Below are 24,774 nucleotides of genomic sequence, written 5' to 3' on the forward strand. Positions count from 1 at the left end.
CTACCTGATGACCTGAGAGTGTATATGTAAGCCCATGGCAGCTCAATTAATACATAGCTATTCGGTGTTTCCCACAGGTCTGAAATATACTTGTGGTGGTAGCCAGCGGAAAGGGCCGGCATTATGTGCCGGCACAAAAATTGTCTACTACATGTGACAAACAACAAATATGTGTGACCTTTAACACAATATTTTGATTTATTGAATATTTCTATTAAGAATAAAACAATATTTAGAGTGTACAAAGTTGGCACTGTTTGTTAGAGCACTTAATCTTTCTGGATTTTTCAAAGAAGCGCTCCAACACCTGTGCATATGGGAATGCCTCTGGTGCTGGTCCATTTATTGATATTCGCAGACATGCTGCCAGGTGCTCCCCTTTCAGTCTGTTTCTCAGGCCAGTTTTGACCTGAAAAATAGATGAAAAACAGACACTTTGCTTTAAATTAACTATACAAAAATTAGATGCAAAATATATTTAGTGCTGAAAGAAAGATAAAATTCACTGTACCCTGTTCATGGTTGAAAAATCTCTGTCGCAGTTTACAGTGGAGATGGAGATGACCAACCCTGCTGCAGCTAGAAGGCAAAGGTTTGGGTATATTTCTGCCCATTCATCGTTTTCACTGGCCAGCATGATCTGAGCTTGCGTCTTGTCCTTCAGAGATTAGCCAAGGCAGGCCAAAAGAGCATACAGTGCCATTGAAACATTTACAGATATCAAAACAAGCAATTCTAACTGCCAAAACAGACGAGACAGAAATCAATTCAGTTCATATTAATTCAGGTAATTTATCCAAAGGAGCCGAATCAAGTGCAACTGGACTTAGCATATATCCGTGAAGACGTTTCGCCTCTCATCCAAGAGGCTTCCTCAGTTCGTGCCTTTCTGACTAGACCAAGCTAGTCTGACTGGCTGGTGATGAGACTCAGTATTTATCCTCTAGGAGTCGTTGTCAGAGCTATTGATATGCGTGGCTCTTTGGGATCAGATGTTTACCAACGCCCGTCGCTAACAGAGCCAGCCAGGTAATTTACCAATCTTAAATTATTCTGATAGTACATGCTGCTTGTAAGAGGTCCACTGCTACAGAACTGTGGCTTCCTATCCTGGGATTAATTTCTTTGTTATGGTGTTCAGCATTGGTAATTTCATCTGAAGTAACCACCTTTGGACCCAGGACACTGAGGGCCCCTAACACTTCAATGTGCTGGAACCTGCACTCAGGATTGCTCTCCAGGCTGCAGATGTAAGGTTTGAGAACCTGGAATGATATATTATACATTTTTCAGTTCAATGAAAAAAAGAATCTTAAAATTTTAAAGTAAGAAGGGATGTATTTACATCTCTGACGAATCTGGCCCACCCCTCTTCCTGGGGATGCTCCTGGTTTCTGTGTCCCCTCCTGCTCCTCTCCTCCTCACTGGCAATGCTGAAGGTCCCAAGTCCTTCTGGGTCACCCAGGTCTTGGTGAAGGCGAGCAAGGAATGATCTGGGGAGTGGGGTCTCGTCTGCCTCCAGAATGCTCCTCAGAGTAGCAAGGGTGACTGGACCTAAAATGTGGAAAAGACAACAATATTATAGATCACATGATGCAAATATCTGGGAGCATCACTCTTTATCAAATGCATCCCTTTGTAATCTACCTGCTCCTTTATGTGGAGAAAGTTCATGTCTGCTCTCTGAAACACCTTTGACAGCATTGATATGTGGGGCAACACATCTGCTTGAAGCAGTGTTGTAGTCGAGTCACTAAACCTCGAGTCCGAGTCGAGTCTCGAGTCCCCAGTGTTCGAGTCCAAGTCCGAGTCCGAGTCACCAAAGAAAAGTCGAGTCGAGTCCGAGTCGAGTCCCCATTACCTGAGTCCGAGTCGAGTCCCTATTACCCTAGTCCGAGTCCGAGTCATCAAGGTTGAGTCTGAGTCGAGTTCCAAGATGGCTCCAGTGATCCACACGGGCACAGTCAAAGATCTGACATACAAATAAAAAAGGTCTACATTAAACAAAAATGACACAGCTGTCACCATTTCAAAGGGAGTTTAATTACTTTGTGACACGATAGCCAAACAAATGCACACCCACACACTCGCACACATGCACGCGGAAGCATGCGCGCACACACACATTTTTAGAACAGTCTGAATTTCTTTGACATTCTGAACATTGGATGTGCTCCAAAACACATTGATAGCTTTGAATAGCATGATATTAGCAAATGGTGGAAACAGTATACAGAATTAAGTTCCACAGCATACAATACATTCATAAAAACTAGTCAAAAGACATTGTCTCTCAGGAATAGTTAGGAACAAAGGGCTGGTGGCACTAGTTTTAAGCATACACGTTGCATTTCAAAAACACAAGATCTGACAGCATGGAACTACTCAACCTTGCACGGTGAGGCCTCATCAAAATGCCTCCATGACTAAATACCCTTTCAATGGGCGCACTGGAGGCAGGGATAGAGAATACCTGTGTGGCAATCTGATAGAGAGGGTAGGGAATTTGGATTTTTTTTGCTGCCAAAACCTGAGGCACGGGACTGAGTCAGAGTCCTGCTCAGTGATCAAGTTGAGGTATGCAGTCAACTGAGCCTGGCCAGACGGCTTCTTCTCGGTGGAGGAGGGAGTCCTCCTATAGTGGGAGAACATTCTCAACAGCTTCTCAGGAGGACACTCTGAAAGTTCACCTTCCCCTGGTCCTGTTGCTTCCGCTGCATCTGCTGTTGATACCGCTTGCTTGTCACCCTCTGCCTTTATATACTCTGAAATGAGAGGGGAGCATGGGGGACTCATTACAAATATGTTATTGACTAGGCCTACATGACAAATGACATGTCTATGTGCTTTATTGTAACACCTTCAATGATATAAACATCACAACAATCAAATAGTTAATCACTTAACTAACATTAATCAAAACATTTCTCACCTTTGATCTCAGTCTTCAGCACATCTTTGATGTCACTGTCCAGCTGCACATCATGTTCTAGCCACTGGAAGCCAAATGCTGGGTCCAACACAGATGCTATGAAGTAGGCATTGGTGAAAGGAAATTTGGTGGAGCCTCTTCCTTCAGCTGGCTCACATCCTGGTATCTTGACTGCACTGAAAACCTCTGCAAACCTTGTTTTCAAGGAGCTCTCCAGAGCTCTCCCCAGAGGCCCACAGTATCTGGCTTGTCCTCTTATTTCCTGCAGGTGACAGCGCAGAGTGAGGACACAGCGCACAATCACACTGACGGTGACAGTAGTCTCACCCTGAGTTAGGTTGGTTGCCTCTAAGAACGGATCAAGAACTTCGATCAGTTCTTTAAGCTGAGCATACTCTCGCGGGGATAAGATAAGGCTTTTGTGCCCCTCTGATTCCAACACACTGGACAGCTTTTGCATGTCTAAATGCACATAAGCCTTCACCTGCTTCAGAGTGGAATTCCATCATGTGGCATTCGCTGTTGGAATTGTTGCATCACCAAAACACGCTTCAAAGCCGTCTTTAAACGAGGTGCCACTGTGGAGGAGGTTGGCTGCACGGGATAGCTTTGCTAGGGTGCTTGACAGCCCACTGGTGTCTTTCAGACCATCTTTTATGACCAACTGCAGTGAATGTGTGAAGCATGATAGTCTCTGCATCTTACAGTTCTCAGCCAAAGTGTCATTGACTGTCTGTTGATCTTCTGGCATCAGGTCTTGCCATATTTCATCATCCTCCTCAAATGTGCTGGGATCATGAGCTTCAGCATCACAAGGATCCTCTAGGGGAAAGCTGGCCTGGAAAGCTTTTCTCATGTTGGATGCATTGTCAGTTATGACAAAGTTGATCTTGTCCTTAATCAGGTATTCTTCAGCACAGCATTCAAACATCATTGCAATCTTCTCTCCTGAGTGTTTCCCATGCACTCTTTTGCAGGAAAGAAGATATGACTGAAGGCTGAGTTCCTGTTTTTTTTATCCATTGCCACTGTGTGTGCTGTCACTCCAAGGAATGACTGCATCTTTCGATCACTCCAAATGTTTGTGGTAACAGCAACACTCGATGCTTCTGCCAGCTGGCTCTTTATCTGTTCTTTCTTGACTTCCACCATTCCTGGAATGGTCATAGAGGAAATTGTGGATCTTGCTATGGGCCGGTACTGAGGGTCCAGGACATGCAGGTAGTGCTTGAAGTCCTCGTTGTCAATGATGGAGAGTGGCAAGCAGCACTTAATGATTAGATCTTTTACAAGGACATCACTTATAGCCTTCTGACGTGGATGTTTGAGGTCGTACATCCTTTGCTGTCCATCATTTAAAAATGATGTGATCATCTTCTGACCTGGAGCAGCTGGCATCACATCTGAAGCAGTGGAGGCACGGTATTCTTGGAACCTAGGGGAAGATAGGATACACACTTTAGCTTGCTGATGCCAAACTGTTTCAAGTAATCTTTCTCACAGCAAAAAATGTGTAACGTTATAGCTATAACAATATGCAATAACAATACAAATGTTACACATTATACACATAGTTGTTTGAACCATAACCAGTTAAGTTACATATTTAGTTATCTATATAACTAACATTACCATATTAGTAGATTTATTAATGTAAGCTAGCTGGATAAATGAAAAGTATGAGAAAAGATACATAATTTATGAGACTAACAGGACAGGGATTAATTAGCAAAACCCAGTCATTTAATTATTGATTTAAGTATGTTACATGCTACCTAGCTGAGCTTTAACTCTCTATCCTCCGTGAGTCTGTATGTTTATTCTGTATGGGTCAGGGAGGGTGTCATTTTGTTAGAAGACAGAGCCAGTTCATAGTACTGTTCAAAAGCTACGTCGCGCATGTCTATTTTTAGAATTTGACACACCCAATGCTGCATATATGCAAAGAAAAATATCCCCATATTTACAGTAGCCTATGCGGTGTCACGAATCACGATACGGTTCGGTAGTTTTCGGTACATCGGGGGGGAAATGCCACATCCGTCAAATCTTGTACCGTCTCCAGCTCTCAAGAAAACCAGTGGCGGCATCCACATTAGCTTTCTTCAATTAGTCCATTTAGCGAGTAATAGCCTACAATTATTTTTATTTGCATTGTAAAGTTGTGCACATTTTATCAACATTATTTGTGGATGCATATAGGCTAGACTTCTTCCTTCTCCGCACTTGGAGAATATTCATGGCGGAGACCTGCAATGTGCGGATTTGTTATTGCTAGTTAAGATTAATGCTAACATGGTAGTTCAGTGTGGTGTGTTTTTTCTGTTAAGTGTATGCTACTTGGTAATTAGCTAAATGATAAATAGGAAAAATCAGTTTTAATCTCCCTATAACATGAAGATGCTGCGTGTTACTTACCAACTCATCATTAGTGAGATCGATGGCACGCTCGTACCGAAAGCGAACCGTACTGTGACTTTTCTGTGCAATGCTGCATTAGCATTCTAACAGTAACGTTACTTAACTTACCTATACAATTTCACTTGGTTCTAGTGATGTGATATACCCGCCATACCACCGAACCCAACGGTTCTAGTGACATGATATACCCGCCACACGACCCAACCCAACGGTTCTAGTGATATGATATACCCGCCACACGACCTGACCCAACATCTTGGACCAGTGGTTGAGTTACTTCAGAGGCTATTGTTACCGTAGCTAGATAGCTAGCTAGCTAACGTTAACTGATCACCATCAACTGACTGCATATCACTTACTTTTCTGGGTGCATCCTTGACAGATGTCTGTTGAAGTTTGAGGTTGTCCCGGTCTTCTCCTCAATAGTTCGTTTACATATCGAACATGTAGCAGTGATCTTGCTGGAATTTGTTGTAAAATCTGTGTAAGCAAAGAGCACAATTCGGGGCGTCTCTTTAGGCATCTTCGCGCTACTGAACATGACGGTATGCACGCCACGTGAATCCGCATGTAGGTGGAACACACGTGCCTGCCCTTACACGAAATTGAATAATGTTACAGTATTAATATAGCTATCAATATATTTTAATAGGGCCTATTATTTTAAAAAAATCTAACAAAAACAGTCTTTATCAATTAAAAAGTCAGAGTCCGGGTCTCCAACTTCCGAGTCCGAATGCAGTAAATTCGCGAGTCCGAGTCCAAGTCCGAGTCATCAGTGCTCAAGTCCAAGTCGAGTCACGAGTCATGAAAATCAGGACTCGAGTCGGACTCGAGTCCGAGTCCTGGACTCGAGTACTACAACACTGGCTTGAAGGTAGAGGGCAGCTGCAAAGCAGTATGTGGCACAGAAGGTGTATAGGCCTTTGGCCACTGGGCACTCCCTTGTGCTCGCCTCCTCTGCAAGAGCAGCCAGCACAGCTGAAAGGCTCCTCTGGAGATTTTGTATGGCTAGATGCTGAGATAACCACCCTGTATCTTTCACTTCCTACCAACAAGTAGAAACACTGGTAAGTATGAAATAAATAATATGACACCACAGTAGCATAATGAAAATGGTGAAAATGCACCTTAACTTTCAAGTCGCTTAGACCGAGAGTGGTGGCGGTGGATCTCAGTGTGGCTGATCTATGTGCGCTGTTTCTAAAGAACAGGTGCAGTTCCTGTAGATGGTCCCTGGAGGTAGCCATATATATGACATCATCTGAGGCATCTTTGCATGCCAGTGCTATTCTGTGAGCAGCACATGCTACAGAAACCAGCTTTGGAAAACTGAGCTGTTTTGCGCCACTCGACTCACACGGCCTAGGTTTAAGATGTAAATTTAGTGTTCTTTAGGGGTGTCATTTTGTTTCCTTTGTTAAATGTGGGCCTATAAAGCCCTTTGAGACTGCAACTGTGATTAAGGGCTAGACACATAAACTTGACTTGACTAGTGTTAGATAACAGCTGACAATACAAATTTCACACAATCTAGCAGATTTAACAATAAACTCCATACCCATCATCACTGCTGCACCATCTGCCCCGAGTCAGTAGAGCCTGTCTACCGGGAGCTCCTTTTTTGTAGTACACTCTTGATGGCAGCAAGAATGCTGTCAGCTTTCCCATCTTCTACAGTTACCAGGTCAAGGAAATGTTTAAAAACACAACCCTCTTTATGCAGGTGTCTAAAATAAAATTAATAGGTTTTCACACATATTAATAAGTATCAACTAGGCCTAAAATAACCCACCTAACATGTAAATCCAGCTGGAGGCTTAAGACACAGCTGTCATTTTGTCAACCTCTAGGCTGATTGCTTGAGATGACCTTATCTCTTCCACAATAGGCAACTCTACCATCTGTGCAAGGCTCTCCAGTATTTAATCCACTATTCTGTGTGATTGGTAATTGTTTCTTTGATCCACCTGAGAAAGGGAGGTAATTTAACATTTTGCTAGGCCTGTGGTTAAAGTTCTTAGTGTCACAATCATCAATTGGTAACAGGTTTACCTTCAGCTTGTCAAAGTAATCACAACCCAAATACTGAGCTAGACTTAACAGCTTAAGGTAGTTGGTGTGGTGAGCAATCTCATTCTTTACTAGCCAGTAAAGGCATTTGAATCCCCCTATGATGGCCTCATGCTCAATAATAATGGTGGGCTCAAAAGCCTGCATCACTGAGTAGCCTAGACCAAGGGCAAAGAAATAATTCATTATATGGGCCAATCATGGTTAATAGGTTGCAGAAATGAGCTATACATTAAAGAAATTATCACCAGAACGACCGGGATTTCACTCCTACCTAAAATGACCATGGGCAGTCAAAATGACCGCTGGTTTTTAAACTCTTTATTCTGTCAAGATAAATACCCAATTGAGGTATTGATACATTGCATATGTTAGTACATCTGTTAGGAAACGACTGGCACCAAAATTAACATTTTATAACACTATTTTTAAACAATTTAAACTTCAGAGAGACATGGTCGAACTTGAATAGCAAAATTGAAAGAGTGAAAATATTACCTGAAAAACAAAACGCAAAACACATATTGCTAATCTAACAAACGTAACAAGGCCTATAAAATGTGAAATGTAAAAAAAGAACTGAAAATAAATATTGAAACAGTCCCAAACAACAACCGGAACTTAAAAACTACTAGAATGACCGTGGGCGGTCATTTTGACCGCCATGGTTTGTAATCTCTATAGTCTGTCAAAATAAATACCCAGTTGAGATGTTAATGCATTACATATGTTAGTATGTCTGTTAAGAAACTACTGACACCAAAATTAACATTTTAGCAACTTATAATACTATTTTTCAAGCAATTTAAAATTGCCGCTGTCCAACGCCTGTAAATACTGCAACGCGTCAGTGGTAGTCATGGTGCATCTATAACAGTGTCTGTAACCAGACATGTTGGCATTGATGAAAAATCAAATTTAGACTATTTCTCTATACTGGAGAATGCTAGTTTTTTCTAGGACAGAGCAATGAACTTCGCGAAGGAAATGATGCAACCAAAACACGTCATAAATAATGACATGACGCGCACGATCACATGCAAATTACGAGAGGTCATTTTGACCGCTCATGGTCGTTTTAGGTAGATCTTATCATAACTTTTTTTTTTTTTGCGTGCAGTTGATCTAACACTCATTTTAAATGCAATTTTAGAAGAATTCAGGGAGCAGCAGGTCTGTATTTTATTTCAAAGTTAATAAACTTTGAAAATCCAAAATGGTCGTAATGACCGTCTTGGTCGTGTTAAATACCTGATGCAAGTGAGGCCTCATTCTTTGTACTATAATGATGAGGCTCTGAGGAGATGTGTTGCTCCACATAATCCTTGTGGAATACAAGAGCCCCAACTTCTATGAAAGCCCGTTTTAAGGGGCCTTTTTTTACTGGAGGCAAAACATTCTTACAAAAAATAAGCTTTATTACAAATGTGGCCTTGCAAATGTTGTTCGTACCATGCTTTGTGAGGTAGAGCCAATGCTTGAACTGTGGAATTTTGAGCCAGTCAGGGTTCCATCCTGATTTGCGATGCTTGGAAACTTAAAATGATGCATTGGTTAGAATACAGCATTTATTTAAATGGTGGCGTTCTCTTCGCTCTGTCATACTATGTCTCTCGGTGAATGGGATGCTTGGAACTGTGCTGCTTGGTCACCTGCACCTGCCTCTACCACACTGGGCCCTGCTGCTGCTGCCGCTCCCTCATCACTCACTGCTTGTGTCAGCAGCGTCACTGGAATTGAGAACAAGCTTAAATCTAGTTTGGTTTCTGCATTTCGTCTCGGGGTTGACTGCAATTGTAATTGCACGTTAAATTAACTGATACATGTAATTATTGAGGCTTATGCATTTATTTATTGCCATTTCACGCTAAATGCTAACGTTGGCTAAGTTACCTGTGGTACTGTGCATCTCTCTTCCTCATGCTGTATTCTCTTAAAATATTTCTCAATACTCAAATCTGCTGAGTAAATGCATGAAAAATTAGTAGTCTAACCTTAGCTAAAGTTAGTCTGTGTCGTTCTAACCGCCATAACCCGAAGAGAAAACAGTAGTCCCCCCTTGTCTGCGGGGGGATATGTTCCAAGACCCCCAGCGGATGCCTGAAACCGCGGATAGTACTGAACCCTATGTATATAGTACTAAGTGACTAATGGGCGGGTAGCGTATACAGTGTGGATATGCTGGACAAAGGGATGAGTGAGATTTCATCATGCTTCTCAGAATGGCGCGCAATTTAAAACTAATGAATTGTTTATTTCTGGAATGTTCCATTTAATATTTTTGGACCGCAGTTGACCACTGGTAACTGAAACCGCAGAAAGCGAAACCGCGGATAAGGGGGGGACGTTAGCCAGGACAACTTTGCTGCATGTTGCGCAATGATCAAGTTACGTGTGCTGAATTCACGCTCGAGTCTTGTAGCTACCAACGCAGGATAGTTGTCGCTTTCTTTCATAGAATTTGAAGCTACTACCAAAGTCAGAGAACAAATACACAATAAGGAGAAAAGGAGTTGCTTCACCTGTCCGTGCTTATAAAATATCCGTGTCTGCCTCTTCTAACAACATAATACCAGAGAATGTCTCTCGCTCTCTGTGTTTCTCTGCAGAGTGTGTGCAATTGTCAGTAGACCCTTCTCATGATACCAAAATGAACAGGTACAGGAGGGGTAGAGTGAGGGGAGATTGTTCACTAGTTACTTGATTGCGTATGGCATCGTTCTCTCAGAGGAATAAAAAAATAAAAATAAAAAATGCTAAAATGGGTCGCTAAATGTACTTTGGTGGCCATTAATATACTTGGGCGGCCCGCCTAAGCAAAGTCTATGCGTGGGAAACACTATCATGTGTATATGGGCTTGTAAAGGGTCTTTGTTTGAAATGGGGGTCGACCAATATGTTTTTTTTTTCCCCAGGGTTGATACTGATACCGATTATTGGTAAGTTGTGGAGGCTCAGAGCCGATATTTTGGGCCGATATTCAGTTGCAGTAAATGTATAAAAAAAAATTTGTGCCAAAATTTACAGCAACACAAACCCCAACACAAGGCTGCCTTTACGTGAACATGTTTGATTGAATTTTGTGTTAAACAGAAAATATTTGAAAAAAATAAAGTGCATGATGTTCAAGGCACTAGATAACAATGAGTGGAATTATTTTTTGATTAAAAGTAATTAACTTCCAGAACATGAAAATGGAATGAATTAAACAGCATGGACAGCAAGAAGTAAACTTTGATTAAACTGAATAATTACAATATTAAAATAACTCCACATAAATTGGTTAAAGTGCTCCCAGCAGGCTTTGACTGAACTAAATGAAAAAATGTACATTAGTGTCATTATTTTCCCTTTCTCTTATCTTTAAAGTGATAGTTCGGGTTTTTTGAAGTGGGGTTGTATGAGGTACAAACCCCAATTCCAATGAAGTTGGGACGTTGTGTAAAACGTGAATAAAAACAAAATACAATGATAGAATAATACAATTTCGACCTATATTCAACAATTGAATACACTACAAAGACAAGATATTTAATGTTCAAACTGATAAACTTTATTGTTTTTTGCAAATATTCACTCATTTTGAAATTGATGCCTGCAACACGTTCCAAAGAAGCTAGGACAGAGGCAACAAAAGACTGGGAAAGTTGAGGAATGCTCAAAAAACACCTGTTTGGAACATTCCACAGGTGAACAGGTTAATTGGAAACAGGTGAGTGTCATGATTGGGTATGAAAGGAGCATCCCCGAAAGGCTCAGTCGTTCACAAGCAAGGATGGGGCAAGGGTCACCACTTTGTGAACAACTGCGTGATCAAATAGTCCAACAGTTTAAGAACGTTTCCCAACGTACAATTCCAAGGAATTTAGGAATTTCATCATTTACAGTCCATAATATCATCAAAAGATTCAGAGAATCTGGAGAAATCTCTGCACGAAAACGGCAAGGCCGAAAACCAACATTGAATGCCCGTGACCTTCGACCCCTCAGGCAGCACCGCATTAAAAACCGACATCATTCTGTAAAGGATATTACCACGTGGGCTCAGAAACACTTGGGAAAACCATTATCAGTTAACACAGTTCGTCGCTACATCTACAAGTGCAAGTTAAAACTCTACCATGCAAAGTGAAAGCCATATATCAACAACACCCAGAAATGCCGCCGGCTTCTCTGGGCCCGAGCTCATCTGAGATGGACTGACGCAAAGAGGAAAAGTGTGCTGTGGTCTGACGAGTCCACATGTCAAATTGTTTTTGGAAATCATGGACGTCGTGTCCTCTGGGCTAAAGAGGAAAAGGACCATCCAGATTGTTCTCAGCACAAAGTTCAAAAGCCAGCATCTGTCATGGTATTGGGGTGTGTTGGTGCCCATGGCATGGGTAGCTTGCACATCTATGAAGGCACCATTAATGCTGAAAGGTACATACAGGTTTTGGAGCAACATATGCTGCCATCCAAGCGACGTCTTTTTCAGGGACATCCCTGCTTATTTCAGCAAAACAATGACAAGCCACATTCTGCACGTGTTACAACAGCTTGGCTTCGTAGTAAAAGAGTGCGGGTACTAGACTGGCCTGCCTGCAGTCCAGACCTGTCTCCCATTGAAAATGTGTGGCACATTATGAAGTGCAAAATACGATAACAGAAACCCCGGACTGTTGAGCAACTGAAGTCGTACATCAAGCAAGAATGGGAAAGAATTCCACCTACAAAGCTTCAACAATTAGTGTCCTCAGTTCCCAAACACTTATTGAGTGTTGTTAAAAGGAAAGGTGATGTGACACAGTGGTAAAAATGCCCGTCCCAGCTTTTTTGGAATGTGTTGCAGGCATCAAATTCAAAATGAGTGAATATTTGCTAAAAAACAATATCAGTTTGAACATTAAATATATTGTCTTTGTAGCGTATTCAATTGAATATAGGTCGAAAAGGATTTGCAAATCATTGTATTCCGTTTTTATTTACGTTTTACACAACGTCCCAACTTCATTGGAATTGGGGTTTGTACTTATCGATAGTCAGTGTATTACCTGCAGTAGATGGAAGTCTGTGTGCGCTCCCAGTTTGGAGATTCAGCAGGAGTAGCCGGCACAGAAGTTGAGGAATGGGACACGTACAAAACGTATTTTAGCGTTAAGCACAGCAGTGGAAACTGTGTTCTCTGTTGTCGAGTTCATGTTGGACCGACGTTATGCTCTTAGGTGTGTGTGGGAGGAGGAGAAAGATGAAGAAACTAACATTACGGAGATTAAAATGAACTAGGTCATGTTCACGTTCATTATTTTGAATTTTACACTAAGTTCACGTTCATCTTTTTTTTTTCTTTTTTTTTTTTAATGAGCTGCTCTGAACTTTAAGAGCCTCCTCCTACCCATCCGTTCCCAGCCTGCAATCATTGCCACCAGTGCATAAGTAACAATGTGTCCCTAATAGGATTTCCGACAAGGTCCGACGAGGTTTAACGATGTTGTATGTTGCTATATGATATCAAAATATGTTGTACATGATACCAAGTTTAACACTACAACACTAACGACCGGGATTTCACTCCTGCCTAAAACGACCATGGGTGGTCAAAATGACCACCGGTTTTTAAACTCTATATTCTGTCAAGATAAATACCCAATTGAGATATTCATGCATCATGCATGTTAGGCACTTTCAATCACAAGACACTAAAATCACAGTAACCTGGTATCAATCAAAATCAGTGCAAAACAAACATTTCTTTTTTTTCTTAGTCACAGCATTGTTTTTTCACATTTTAGTATCAACAGTATTTTTTTTCACATTTTCACATCCACTTATTCTCTCCTCATTTCTCACCGTCCATTGGACTAACTAGGGTTCATAGTCCTTCAGCCAAGCAGGCTCCATTCTTACTCTCACAGGTCTGTCCATGACCCACCCCAGTGCCAACTGGTTGTTGGGGCGGCTCAGGTTGTCGGGCCGACTCCGGCACTGGAGCAGGGTTGGCAACTGGCTCTGGATCGGATTCCCTGTTTGTTCCGCTTTCAGGGAACAGAGAGAGGTGGGCAGCGTTCCATGTACGCCCATCCTCTAGCACATAAGTACTCGAACCAGCTTTGCGTATCACTCGGGAAGGTCTCTGAAACTCAGAGAGTCCCTTTTTCACATGGAATAGTTTCCTCAGTCTGACTAAGCTTTTCTCTTTGATCTTAGGCACACGTGCTCCCCTTTTTTTGTCAGTGTAGGTTTTCGATGCCTCCTGTTTGGCAGCAACCCGACTGCGTAGTTGTTCCTCCGACAGTGGGTCAGGTTTTCGTGCAGGGCCAATGGTCACTTTGATGTGCATCAGTCGGTTGTACATGAGTTCATACGGTGACACCCCGGTGGTGCCATGTGGGGTAGCACGGTAGGTGGACAAGAAATCCTGTACGTATGGCTTCCATGGCCTTCTCTCCTGCTCGACAGAGAGTAGTGTTTCTTTGAGAACGCGGTTCCAGCGCTCCACGGCTCCATTCGCTTGTGGATAGTAAAGAGACACTCTAATGTGTTTAATGTCTCTCGCTGCAAGGTAGTCTGCAAACTCGGTAGAGGTGAATTGTGTTCCATTGTCACTCACCAGTTCGATAGGATTTCCAAACCGGGAGAACACAGCAGACAGGAAGGTAGTGATTGCAGCGGTAGTGATAGTTGAAGTGAAAGCGACCTCTGGCCACTTTGTGTAGTAGTCAGTCAGCGTCACAGCAAAGCGACAGTCCCAAGTAGCTGACTCGAACGGTCCCACTATGTCTATCCCCACTTTCTGCCATGGGGCATCTGGGAGTGGGATGGGCTGGAGAGGAGCAGAATGCGTCTTGGCACTTTTATCATTCATCTGGCACGATCCACATGAGCGGATAGTCTCCTGCACACGCGTGTCCATACCGGGCCACCAGTATAAGTCCCGCAGCCTCTGTTTGGTGCGGACCACCCCTTGGTGTGTCTCATGTGCCAAGTCCACCAGCTGCTTCCGTAGGGCAACTGGCACAAGTCGTCGGTGAGGCCCCTGTAAATAATCACATCCTGTATTGACAGTTAATTTCTCGTGGCGAAGTATGGTTTGAGCTCGTCTGGTAGGGACTTAGCTGTCTTAGGCCAGCCCCTGTTTATCTGTGCTCTAAGAGCTGTGAGCTCAGGGCACGCCTCACATGCCTCCGTAAAGTCTTTTACTGAAAGAGCTTTCAGTTCTGTGTCCAACAGAGCAACAAGCTCCGGCTCGGTCACTGGCTCTGTATCCTCGTCTGCAGGGAGGGGCAACCGGGAAAAGCAGTCGGCCGCCTGGTTTTGTGAGCCAGGACGGTACTCCACGTCGTATGTAAAGCACAGTAGTCTCGCAGACCAACACGCAATACGCATCCCTGTGCGGCCCAGGCCTTTTGTTGCAAGTAGTGTGGTCAAAGCCTGGTGGTCCGTGCGTAATGTAAACCTAGTACCCCATAAGAAGGTCCTCCATTTTTCCGCGGCCCACACGCAGGCCAACGCCTCCTTTTCAACAATGGAGTACTTGCGTTCAGCGGGTTTAAGTGTGCGTGAGGCACATGCAACTGTACGTTCTGTCCCATCTGGGTGTAGTTGTGTCAGTACGGCCCCCAAGCCATAATCGGATGCGTCCGTAGACACGTAGGTGGGGAGGCTGGGGTCGAAGACGGACAGCGCTGGGCTGTTTACAATAGCTGCTGAAGTCCACTGAAATGTGTCCTCACGCAGACATGCTCGCATAGGCTCCACGAGTGACGCGTAGTTGTTTACGAACTTCTGGTACCACGCCGTGAGCCCTAGAAATGAGCGAAGTGTTGTAGCATCACTTGGCACTGGAGCCTCTGTAATGGCTCTGACGTGCTCGGTGAGCGGCTGCAGGCCCTGGGCAGAGATCGTGTGCCCAAGGAACCGCAGGCTGGACCGGTTAAACTGGCACTTTTCCTCGTTTAGTTGGAGGCCGGCGCCCCTGATAGCGGCGAGCACCTCCTGCAGGTTGCAGTCGTGGTCCTCCTTGACCTTGCCATACACTATGACATCGTCCAAGTAGTACTGGACCCCCTTGAGGCCTTTAAGTACGAGCGACATCATCTTGGAGAACGCACTTGGGGCGGAGCACAGCCCGTATGGGACCCGTTTGAACCTGAAAAGTCCATCGTGCGTTATGAATGCGGTTAAGTCCTGGCTTTCTGGTGCTAAAAGGACTTGATGATATGCGTTTGCGAGATCTATGGAAGAATATACAGTAGCACGGCTCATCTTGGAGAACAAGTCATCCATGTGTGGAAGTGGGTAACTGTCCATCACTATAGCCTTGTTAGGCTCACGTAAGTCCACGCACAGTCTCACCGCACCGTTCTTCCGTCGCGTGACCACGATGGGTGAAACCCATGGAGATGCATCAATCCTCTCTATCACGTCCATTTCTAACAGTCTCTCAAGTTCTGTGGAGACAGCTTGTCTCACGGAGAGGGGAAGTCTCCTCAGCTTCTGTTGGACGGGCTGTACTGCTTCATTGCCCTCCTTCACTTTAACACGGTGGACAAAACCCTTGGCTAAGCCCAGTTTCACTGGTCCAGTTTTAACCTCTGTCACTGGAGCCGCAGTTGAGAGCACAGTATTATTTACTATAGAAAGTCTCAGTGCCCTGAATAAGTCCATCCCCAAGACAGCGGTACCTGTCTTTTTCACAATGTATAGTGTAGCCGGAACTGTAGTATCTTCGTGTTGCACTGTAGCTGATAGACAGCCTACTACTGACTGGGATGTCTGACTTTGTATATGACACTAACTTAACCTCTGGTTCTGTCAGGGGCACATCGCTGAAATGCTCTCTGTAGACGGGTTCAGGAATGATGGACACAGCAGCGCCCGTATCCACCACTAGCTCTACTGGGCAAGAAGTTGACTTGGCATTAATAGTCACTTCACATGATATTTTCTGAGCTGGTTGGGTTGCATTAATTCCCAGCACTTGCACAACAACTTCACCTACTTTTTTGGAAGACTTTTCACCTGACCTTTCAGAAGATTTACAAACTTTGGCAAAATGACCTACTTTATTGCATTTCCGACAAGTCATTTTCAGGGCAGGGCAGTCTGGAGCATTTGCAAGATGAGTAGACGACCCACACCTAAAACAGCATCTGTCCTGTCTTGGAGTGGCGTTTGCAGGCTCTGCAGAGTGGTTGTATTTCCCTTTATTTTTGAATGGACGTTTAGGCTTCGCCGTTACAGCTTGCACGGGAACCTGGGACTCTGAACCTAGCGTGCGCGCATACCCGATGGCAGCTTCCGCCTGGCATGCAATCTGGAGTGTTTTTTCAAGTGTCAAATTTGCATCTGTTTGTCCTAGCAGTCTCTCGCGTATCTTTGCACAATGGATATGCTCGATGATCTGATCACGTATCATTTCGTCTCTATTGTTGTCAAACCCACATGTTGTGGCAAACTCGCGCAGCGCGGCAACGTACTCTGTAATGGACTCCTGCGGTCTCTGTATTCTCTGTCTGAACTTATGACGTTCCACCACAACATTTATGGCTGGGTTGAAGTGTGCACGCAGTGCCATCATCGCTTCTTTGTAAGTCCTACCTGCATTTGCAAGTGTATAAAACACACGCTGGCTCTCTGTACCCAGACAATGTAAAAGAAGTGCACGTAACCTCGTGTCTGGCCAGTCATCACCATCCGCATCAATGGCTAGCAGATAGTTCTCGAACATCCTAGCCCACATGTCGAACGGAATTGTAGGTTGTCCGGCACACGGCAGAAATAAAGCAGGTAAGGGCACAGCTGCAGTCGCCATTTCTCGTCGCCAATTTGTCCTATACTAGACTTTATCACATTAGTATAGCTGTAAAATAATAACGAGGCAAGAGACGAGCACCGTACGTTTTCAACTCCTTTCTTTTTATCTCACTTCTTCATCACCCTCAGCACCGTACTACACTCAGCAACAATCATTAGGCTACTGCGCCCTCTGGTGGCGTGGTGGTATTGCAATGCATGAACAATGAATGAACCGACTACACAACAATCTTTTTTCCTTTTTTTTTTACAAAATTATTAAACTTTGAAAATCCAAAATGGTCATAATGACCACCGCTCTTTTAGCAGTGCGTTACCACCCGACGTCATTGTTTGGGATTTACGATGTTGTATATGACATCAAAGTATGTGGTACATGATACCACTTTGAATCAGAATCAGAAATACTTTATATCACTCCCTCCAGGAAATATACGACACAATGGTTAGTCTGTTACTGATGGATTTATTCATCTTAATTGTACTTCATTCAACATCGCCGTCATCAAATCCACCGTCGAACTGTTCAAACACATGACAATACAGAATAAGCACGCCTTCATATCACACACAGACTAGAAACCTAACTTTAAGTATGGGCGATGAAACATAAAACACGTAAATGAACGTACCTCGCTGACTGCACACAAACAAGAAGGAATGAGTCCACTTGAACAAACAAAATCTTAAAACGGGCAAAGCAATATCACTTTTAAACTCAAACTTTTAAGCGGAGTAAAAAAAAATTCTCCTGCTTCACGTTTCTTGGAGGAAATTGCAACAACTAATTGTGCCCGTGTACAACATAGAACGTAACCATACTTCCTGTGTAGTTTTAATACAAAATGAGTCAATAATCATGAATATAAACTAGATAAACAATATATGCGAACAAAACACATCGAACAATGACACAAATAATATTTGTGGCAGTGAAACTTTATTCATCCCCGAGGAGAAATTGGGTAGCTTTTTTTTTCTTCAATCTTTTGCCTGTAAAGCACTTTGAATGATCTCTGCGATGATAAGGTGCTATACAAACAAACTTGCCTTGCCTTTTAGCAACACGTTACCACCCGACATCGTCATCTGGGTTTAAAGATGTATGTGACATCAAAATATGTTGTACATGATACCACGCATTCATGCACAACACTGACAATAACACTGTATGTAACTAAAACATCACATAGCTTTTTTTATTTTGGCCTAGTCACATTTGAAGGTTAAGCACAGCAGTGGAAATTGTGTTCTCTGTTTGAACTGACAACCTGTTGCTGAGTTCATGTCAGACGGATGTTATGCTCTTTGGTGTGTGTGGATGGGGGAGAGAAACCGAGAAACTAATGTTACGGAGTGAGTTTTGTAACTAACTTTATGACATGCTTTTCTTACCAACCCAGTGGGTTTTGTGGCGTCTGGCATGCTCCTCTTACCTTAGAAAAGTGGTCGGACTCCTCGATGCTTCTCTTCTGTGTTTGAGTTGTTGGAGAGAGTGTTGTGCTGTACTTCGGAAGACTGAAGGCTGCGTCAGAGGCGCGCATGTTGCGCAGCGGACTTTTTTTTAATCGGCAGGCCGATAAAAATATGCCGATAACGATAATATGAAAAATGAAGAATATCTAAGCCGATAATCGGCCATACCGATAATCGGTGGATCCCTAGTTTTAAATTTTAATCTTCTAAAGATGAACCTTTGACTTGGTGTACATGTACATGTATTGTTTTAAAATGTTGGCTTTCCGCAGACAAAAGACAGGAAATGGGAATTGTAATATGAATCCTCGTCTTTTGTGCACTGTTATTACTTTGTATCAAGGGAGGCAGGGATTAATAGAATAATTAAATCTTATGGTGTTCAGTTAGATTTAAGACTTGATTCAAACAAGGGGAGGTTTTTTTCAGTCAAAATGGAGGGGACAAAACCATTGATGGAGAGAGACCAGTGCATGAAATAAATTTAGAGCTAGAGCACCTACCAATGATATCGCCCTACTTCTTTTCACTCTTCTGTTGGGTTTTAATTGCAGCCCAATTTTCAGGTTTGCTGTCCAAGTGTTAACAATAACTCATTAGCTGTATGGTAATAGACAAGGTGTATTTAAACGTGTCTTGGCTGATGAGCAGATTGGCTGGTAGTGCCTAAACAATTATCCAGTGCCATTGCCAGTTTATATTAACAGCTGCCATCTCTTGTTCCTAGCATCTCTGTGCTCTCATCAGTGAGCTAGCAATTAAGCAAAACACACTATTGCTGCTGCTTCTTTCTCCCTTTTTGTCTCTGTCCTCATCCTCCTCACCACACTTTTTCTCACTGCAACTCCCCCTACAGTTCTTGTACATCAGACATCAAAATAGATATCTTTCTGAGAAGTTGAAGTTTAAAATTGAAACATCTTCCCCATAAAAATGAATAGTGGAATGCAGCGTCAAAGGTTTTTCCCTTCTCCAGCTTGTATTTTTTTGTCTGTTGCTAACCTGTCTAATAACAGCTAAAATACCTAAAAGCAAAAATCTTACAGAAAAGTAACACTCAGCAAACACACACACTTCCTTCAGAAGATATCCCCTTTTCTCGGTTAGATTTAAAAATGGAAACAGAAGTACAACGGCCCCTTAAGGGACCTTACTGTGGTTGTTAAACACATCACTTGTTGAGCTTTCAAAGACAGTCTATCAAGTGAGGCACAGGCTTGCTCGGGACAGATTGTATTTGTTTGTTTGTGTGTTTGTTTGTGTGTGTGTGTGTGTGTGTGTGTGTGTGTGTGTGTGTGTGTGTGTGTGTGTGTGTGTGTGTGTCTGTGTGTGTGTGTGAGTGTGTGTGTGTGTGTGTGTGTGTGTGCACTGTCATCCCCCACAATGATGGTACATTTATGATGATATTCCTGAGATTGGATATTGCCCACATACGTACACAAACACACCTATACACACACACACACATGCACACACACTCTGACTCACTTCAGATTATGATGTTATTACCAAAGATGAAATATTAGCTCTCGTCACCTTGGAAACGATTTCAACTGTTGAATGTAGCTATCCATCAGTGAGCATGCAGCACAGATATGCACTGGGCTAATCAGTGCCCGCATGACTAATTACCATTACAGAAATGAGATGATATGAAATGGCTAGAGGCTCCAGAGTCCCTATCTGGTCACATACCCACCAATGCAATTTAATGGCCTGATTGACCCTATGTTTTAATAATGCACAGGGGTTTGGAAATGTGAGGACACGGTGCGAGTGTTTTAATTTCTAATGAATATAGAAATCGTTGGTGCATGGAGAGAAAAATTCAACCAGAGGAGTGCACTCCAGTTGTACGTATCTCCCCTTCTTTGGTGTTCGAACTTAGTGACAAACCACCACCTTTTTCGCCTATCAGGAGAAGGGAAATACATGCGTGCGCGCACACACACACACACACACACACACACACACAGAAAAAACAGTGTTTTTCCTGCCATTATAACACTTCTGTGCAACACCCAAGTTGATTGAATGGGAAATATGGAGGAAAAAACTTTTTGATATGCAGCGCTCGCGCTAAAAAAATCTACCTAATAAAAACGTTTTGCCTGTCAGTCTGTGGTTGTTCAGCCTCCTAGGCAGACCCTTGCATGATAGCGACCAAGTCTGACATTAAATGAGAGATCAGTCTATCATAATGTCAAAGATCTTATAAAAAGATGTTAAATGTTAACTTATAAAAAGAATTTAAACTGTTGCCATTTTCATTATATAAAATTAATGAAGGTGAATGGCTGCTCTGCTGTTTGACTTTCATTTGTAAAACAACAGTAAAAAAACATCGCTCAGCCATGGGAAATGTTTTATTGTAGCTACTGAGATGATTTGATGACAAAGAGGAGGTCCCTCATTTCCTTTTTAACATGTGCTTGCACATTGTTTTTAATGACAATAAATTGAATTGAATTGAATCGATTTTTGCAGCACAAAAAAAAATCATTGGCACTCCCCTGCCCACTCTGCAGGACTTGTACAACTCTAGAGCCCGGAAATGGGTGGGCAGAATCAGCATAGACCCCCCCCCCCCCACACACACACACACATACACACACACATACACACACACACACACACACACACACACACACACACACACACACACACACCCAGGACACAGTCTGTTTGAACTCCTACCCTCTGGCAAGCGCTACAGAGTGATGTGCACCAAAACCACCAGACATAGGAACAGTTGTTTCCCACAGGCCATCTCTCTCATGAACACTTAACAGCATGGTGCAAGAATAGACACTTATTATGTAAATATGACACTCTGTAAATACCCCCCTCTGGTCAAGATGCCTCACCTACATATCTACGATGTGCGCTACATCTTTAAACCAGATGTGCAATACAAATGTTTGTGCAGTACAAATGTACAATTATAAATACACATACAACTGCTGTATACTGATTATAAAATATTGCTGTTATTGTTGTGGTTGTAACATAGGCATATATTATAGTATGTAGTTGTGTGGTGGATGATAGGTGAATATATAATGTATACTTTTGGTAAAAAAGATAATATAGTGAAAAGAAGAAGGCCAAAGAGGAGGTTTATGGATGTGGTGAGGGAAGGCATGCAGGTGGCTGGTGTGACAGAGGAAGATGCAGAAGACAGGAAGAAATGGAAATGGATGAGCCGCTGTGGCGACCCCTAACGGGAGCAGCCGAAAATAGTAGTAGTAGTAGTAGTAGTAGTAGTAGTAGTAGTGTGAGTATATGTAATTGTATATGGGCATGATGAGTTGTGGTATTGGTATATGGTATAGTGTATGGGCAACATAGTGTATAAGCAATATGGTATAATATATGGGCATAGGTTGTTTACTATTCAGCCATAACAAAACTCTGTATAGTAGTGACATACCTGTTGTGCATACATTCTTGCCTCCTATGTCCTGTTGTTGTTCCATTTATTTATTTTTGTTTGTTTTTTTTTCCTTCTTTTTTGTGTGTGTGAGTGATGTATGCAAGTGCTAGAAGCTGCTGTGAACAGGAGTCAAATTCCTCGTGTGTATAGGCACACTTGGCCAATGTAGTTGATTCTGATTCTGATGATTTCCAGCTGTGGCTGTGTTTAATCTTGCTCTTGAAATAGTATTTTTGTTGTGGAGTTTTAACGTTGGTGAAAATGGCACTTCCGTGCGGTAGTAAGGTGAATAAGGCAAATTATTTTTGGTTCATCCAGTGTTCCCCCAGTTTTCCTATGTTGAGATCAGCCATGAATGATTTGCTGACTTGCGAGATATGATCGACTTCTCATCTACTTTCAAGACTCATACTCAAATACATAATGTTTTTGTTTTGATACTGTTGCTGCCTGATCTGACTCAACCATAGATGGGAGTTGTGCATGCACACAGGTGACTCAGATCGGGCAGTGACAAAGAGCAGCGTTAGTCAGTCGAGTGAGAGAATGAATGAAAAGAGGGAGTGGTGATAGCGAGAACAAATGTTTTTCAAAGGTTTTTTTTTTTATCCCCAATTGTACTTGACCAATTGCCCCACTCTTTCGAGCCGTCCCGGTCGCTGCGCCACCCCCTCTGTCAATCTGGGGAGGACTGCAGACTACCAAATGCCTCCCCTGATACATGTGGAGTCGCCAGGCACTTCTTTTCACCTGACAGTGAAGAGTTTCACCAGCGGGACGTAGCACGTGGGAGAATCACGTTATTCTCCCCAGTTCCCCTCCCCCCTGAACAGGTGCCCCGACCAACTAGAGGAGGCGCTAGTGCAGTGACCAGGACACATACCCACATCCGGCTTCCCACCCGCAGACACGGCCAATTGTGTCTGTAGGGACGCCCGACCAAGCAGGAGGCAACACGGGAATTCAAACCAACGATCCCCGTGTTGGTATGCAACAGAATAGACCACCATGCTACCTGGACGCCTTTTCAAAGGCTTTTTATCACCACAACCACGAGAGGTTCTTCATCATACACTCATAACTGCATAAAGAATTTTAGGCTGGTAGGTCCAGCAGTATGCGAGATTAGCTGTGAACACACACACACAGGCCACACACGGATACACACGACCAAACGCATAATCCCTTCCAGGCTACTGCCTGGCAGAGATAACAAAACTCTTATTGTGTTATGTTCATTCTCTTTCCCTTTGTACCTTCACATTTTGATTTTTGTTTTGGTTATTTATTTATTTTTTAAAATTGACTTCTCATTTTCTTCTACTTCCCTGTCCTTCATGATTTTAATTTGTTTGATCCCTTCACCTGATTTTCCTCTAAATTTTGCCTCATCTCTCTCCTCTTCCTTGATACTCTTTGTAGGGTGCCAAGGCCAAACCTGTGGTTTCATTCATTGCGGGTCTTACTGCACCCCCTGGCCGTAGAATGGGCCATGCTGGTGCCATTATCGCTGGAGGCAAGGGTGGAGCCAAAGAGAAGATTGCAGCCCTCCATTCAGCCGGGGTTGTAGTCAGCATGTCTCCTGCCCAGCTAGGCAGTACTATGTTCAAGGTAAGGCCATATTATTTATGCAGTGGCTAACCTCTTCCTATTCAGCGCAAATGGTAAAGAAAGATAGTAGCTCATATCCCGGTTAAGGTCTTGGTTTAGGGTTAACCTGTTACATGTCTTTAACGTCCCAGTTTGCTAATTCCTTCATCCCTTTGCCACTCAAACAACATTTCTCAAGGCCAACTTTTTTTCTACCTTTTTGCTACCATGATGAAAAAGATGCAAGTGATCTTAAAAGAATTGCGATGGCAACTGCCATCCAAGCCACTGGGCACATTTCCTTACTGACACACACAGATCTGTGTCTTGTTAGTTCGAGAAGTTAGATAATCTAATTTCTCCATGGTTTGCTGCCATGTTTTGATATAATTGCTGAATTGTTCCCATAATTACTCTGCAAATTCAAGCTTGTGCAGGATACGCAGAAAAAAACAATCTAGCTGAATAGGGTTTTTATGTGCCATAATGTCTTGGTTATTATTCTGGTCTTACCCAGGGTTCTCTAAATCAGAATAAGTTCTTATCTGGCTCATTGTAAACATGATATGGTGTTAAGATTTACCATATCAAAGAAGAGAATACTTTGGTATTCTGAATTCTGGATTTTTTTGTGTTCATGTATAATTTTGACTTAATCATAACAAATGACCAGCATGTATCGTGGGTTTGAAAGAGCTGCTGATCTAAACCAAATAGCAAAACGATAGCTTTGGCAGATGCTGAGATTTCAGTCTTTCAAAACCTGCATTTCGGCCTGGAACCTGTATTTCTATAAACAAACCAGTAGAGGGCGCCCTGCCATTACAATCCAACACTTTTTCACAAAACTACACGTTTATCTCACTGTGCGTTTCAACTTTTCAATATGGAGGAGCCAACTTTGGGACAAAATTCTAAGGACTCCAAAAAGCCTCATCATTCGGCAAATAAATACATAAATAAATAAATAAATAAAAGAAAAATTACATGATAAATTTTGCTCCAAAAGTAGAATAAATATAGAAATCACATTTGAGAGGTGGCGGAAACT

The 24,774-nt window shown here is 42.8% G+C and overlaps 1 protein-coding gene across 1 annotated transcript in view; it reads left to right on the plus strand.

Annotated features, from left to right (window-relative positions):
- suclg1 (succinate-CoA ligase GDP/ADP-forming subunit alph) overlaps nucleotides 1-24,774 on the plus strand; it is a 53,014-nt gene that overhangs the window by 20,558 nt on the left and 7,682 nt on the right. Inside the window, exon 8 of the mRNA XM_056280617.1 lies at nucleotides 23,556-23,744. Within this exon, the coding sequence (XP_056136592.1) occupies nucleotides 23,556-23,744 (189 nt within the window). The remainder of the gene's footprint in view (nucleotides 1-23,555; nucleotides 23,745-24,774) is intronic.

This window comes from Lampris incognitus, chromosome 5 (genome assembly GCF_029633865.1).
Source record: "Lampris incognitus isolate fLamInc1 chromosome 5, fLamInc1.hap2, whole genome shotgun sequence".
In the NCBI taxonomy this organism is placed as follows: domain Eukaryota; kingdom Metazoa; phylum Chordata; class Actinopteri; order Lampriformes; family Lampridae; genus Lampris; species Lampris incognitus.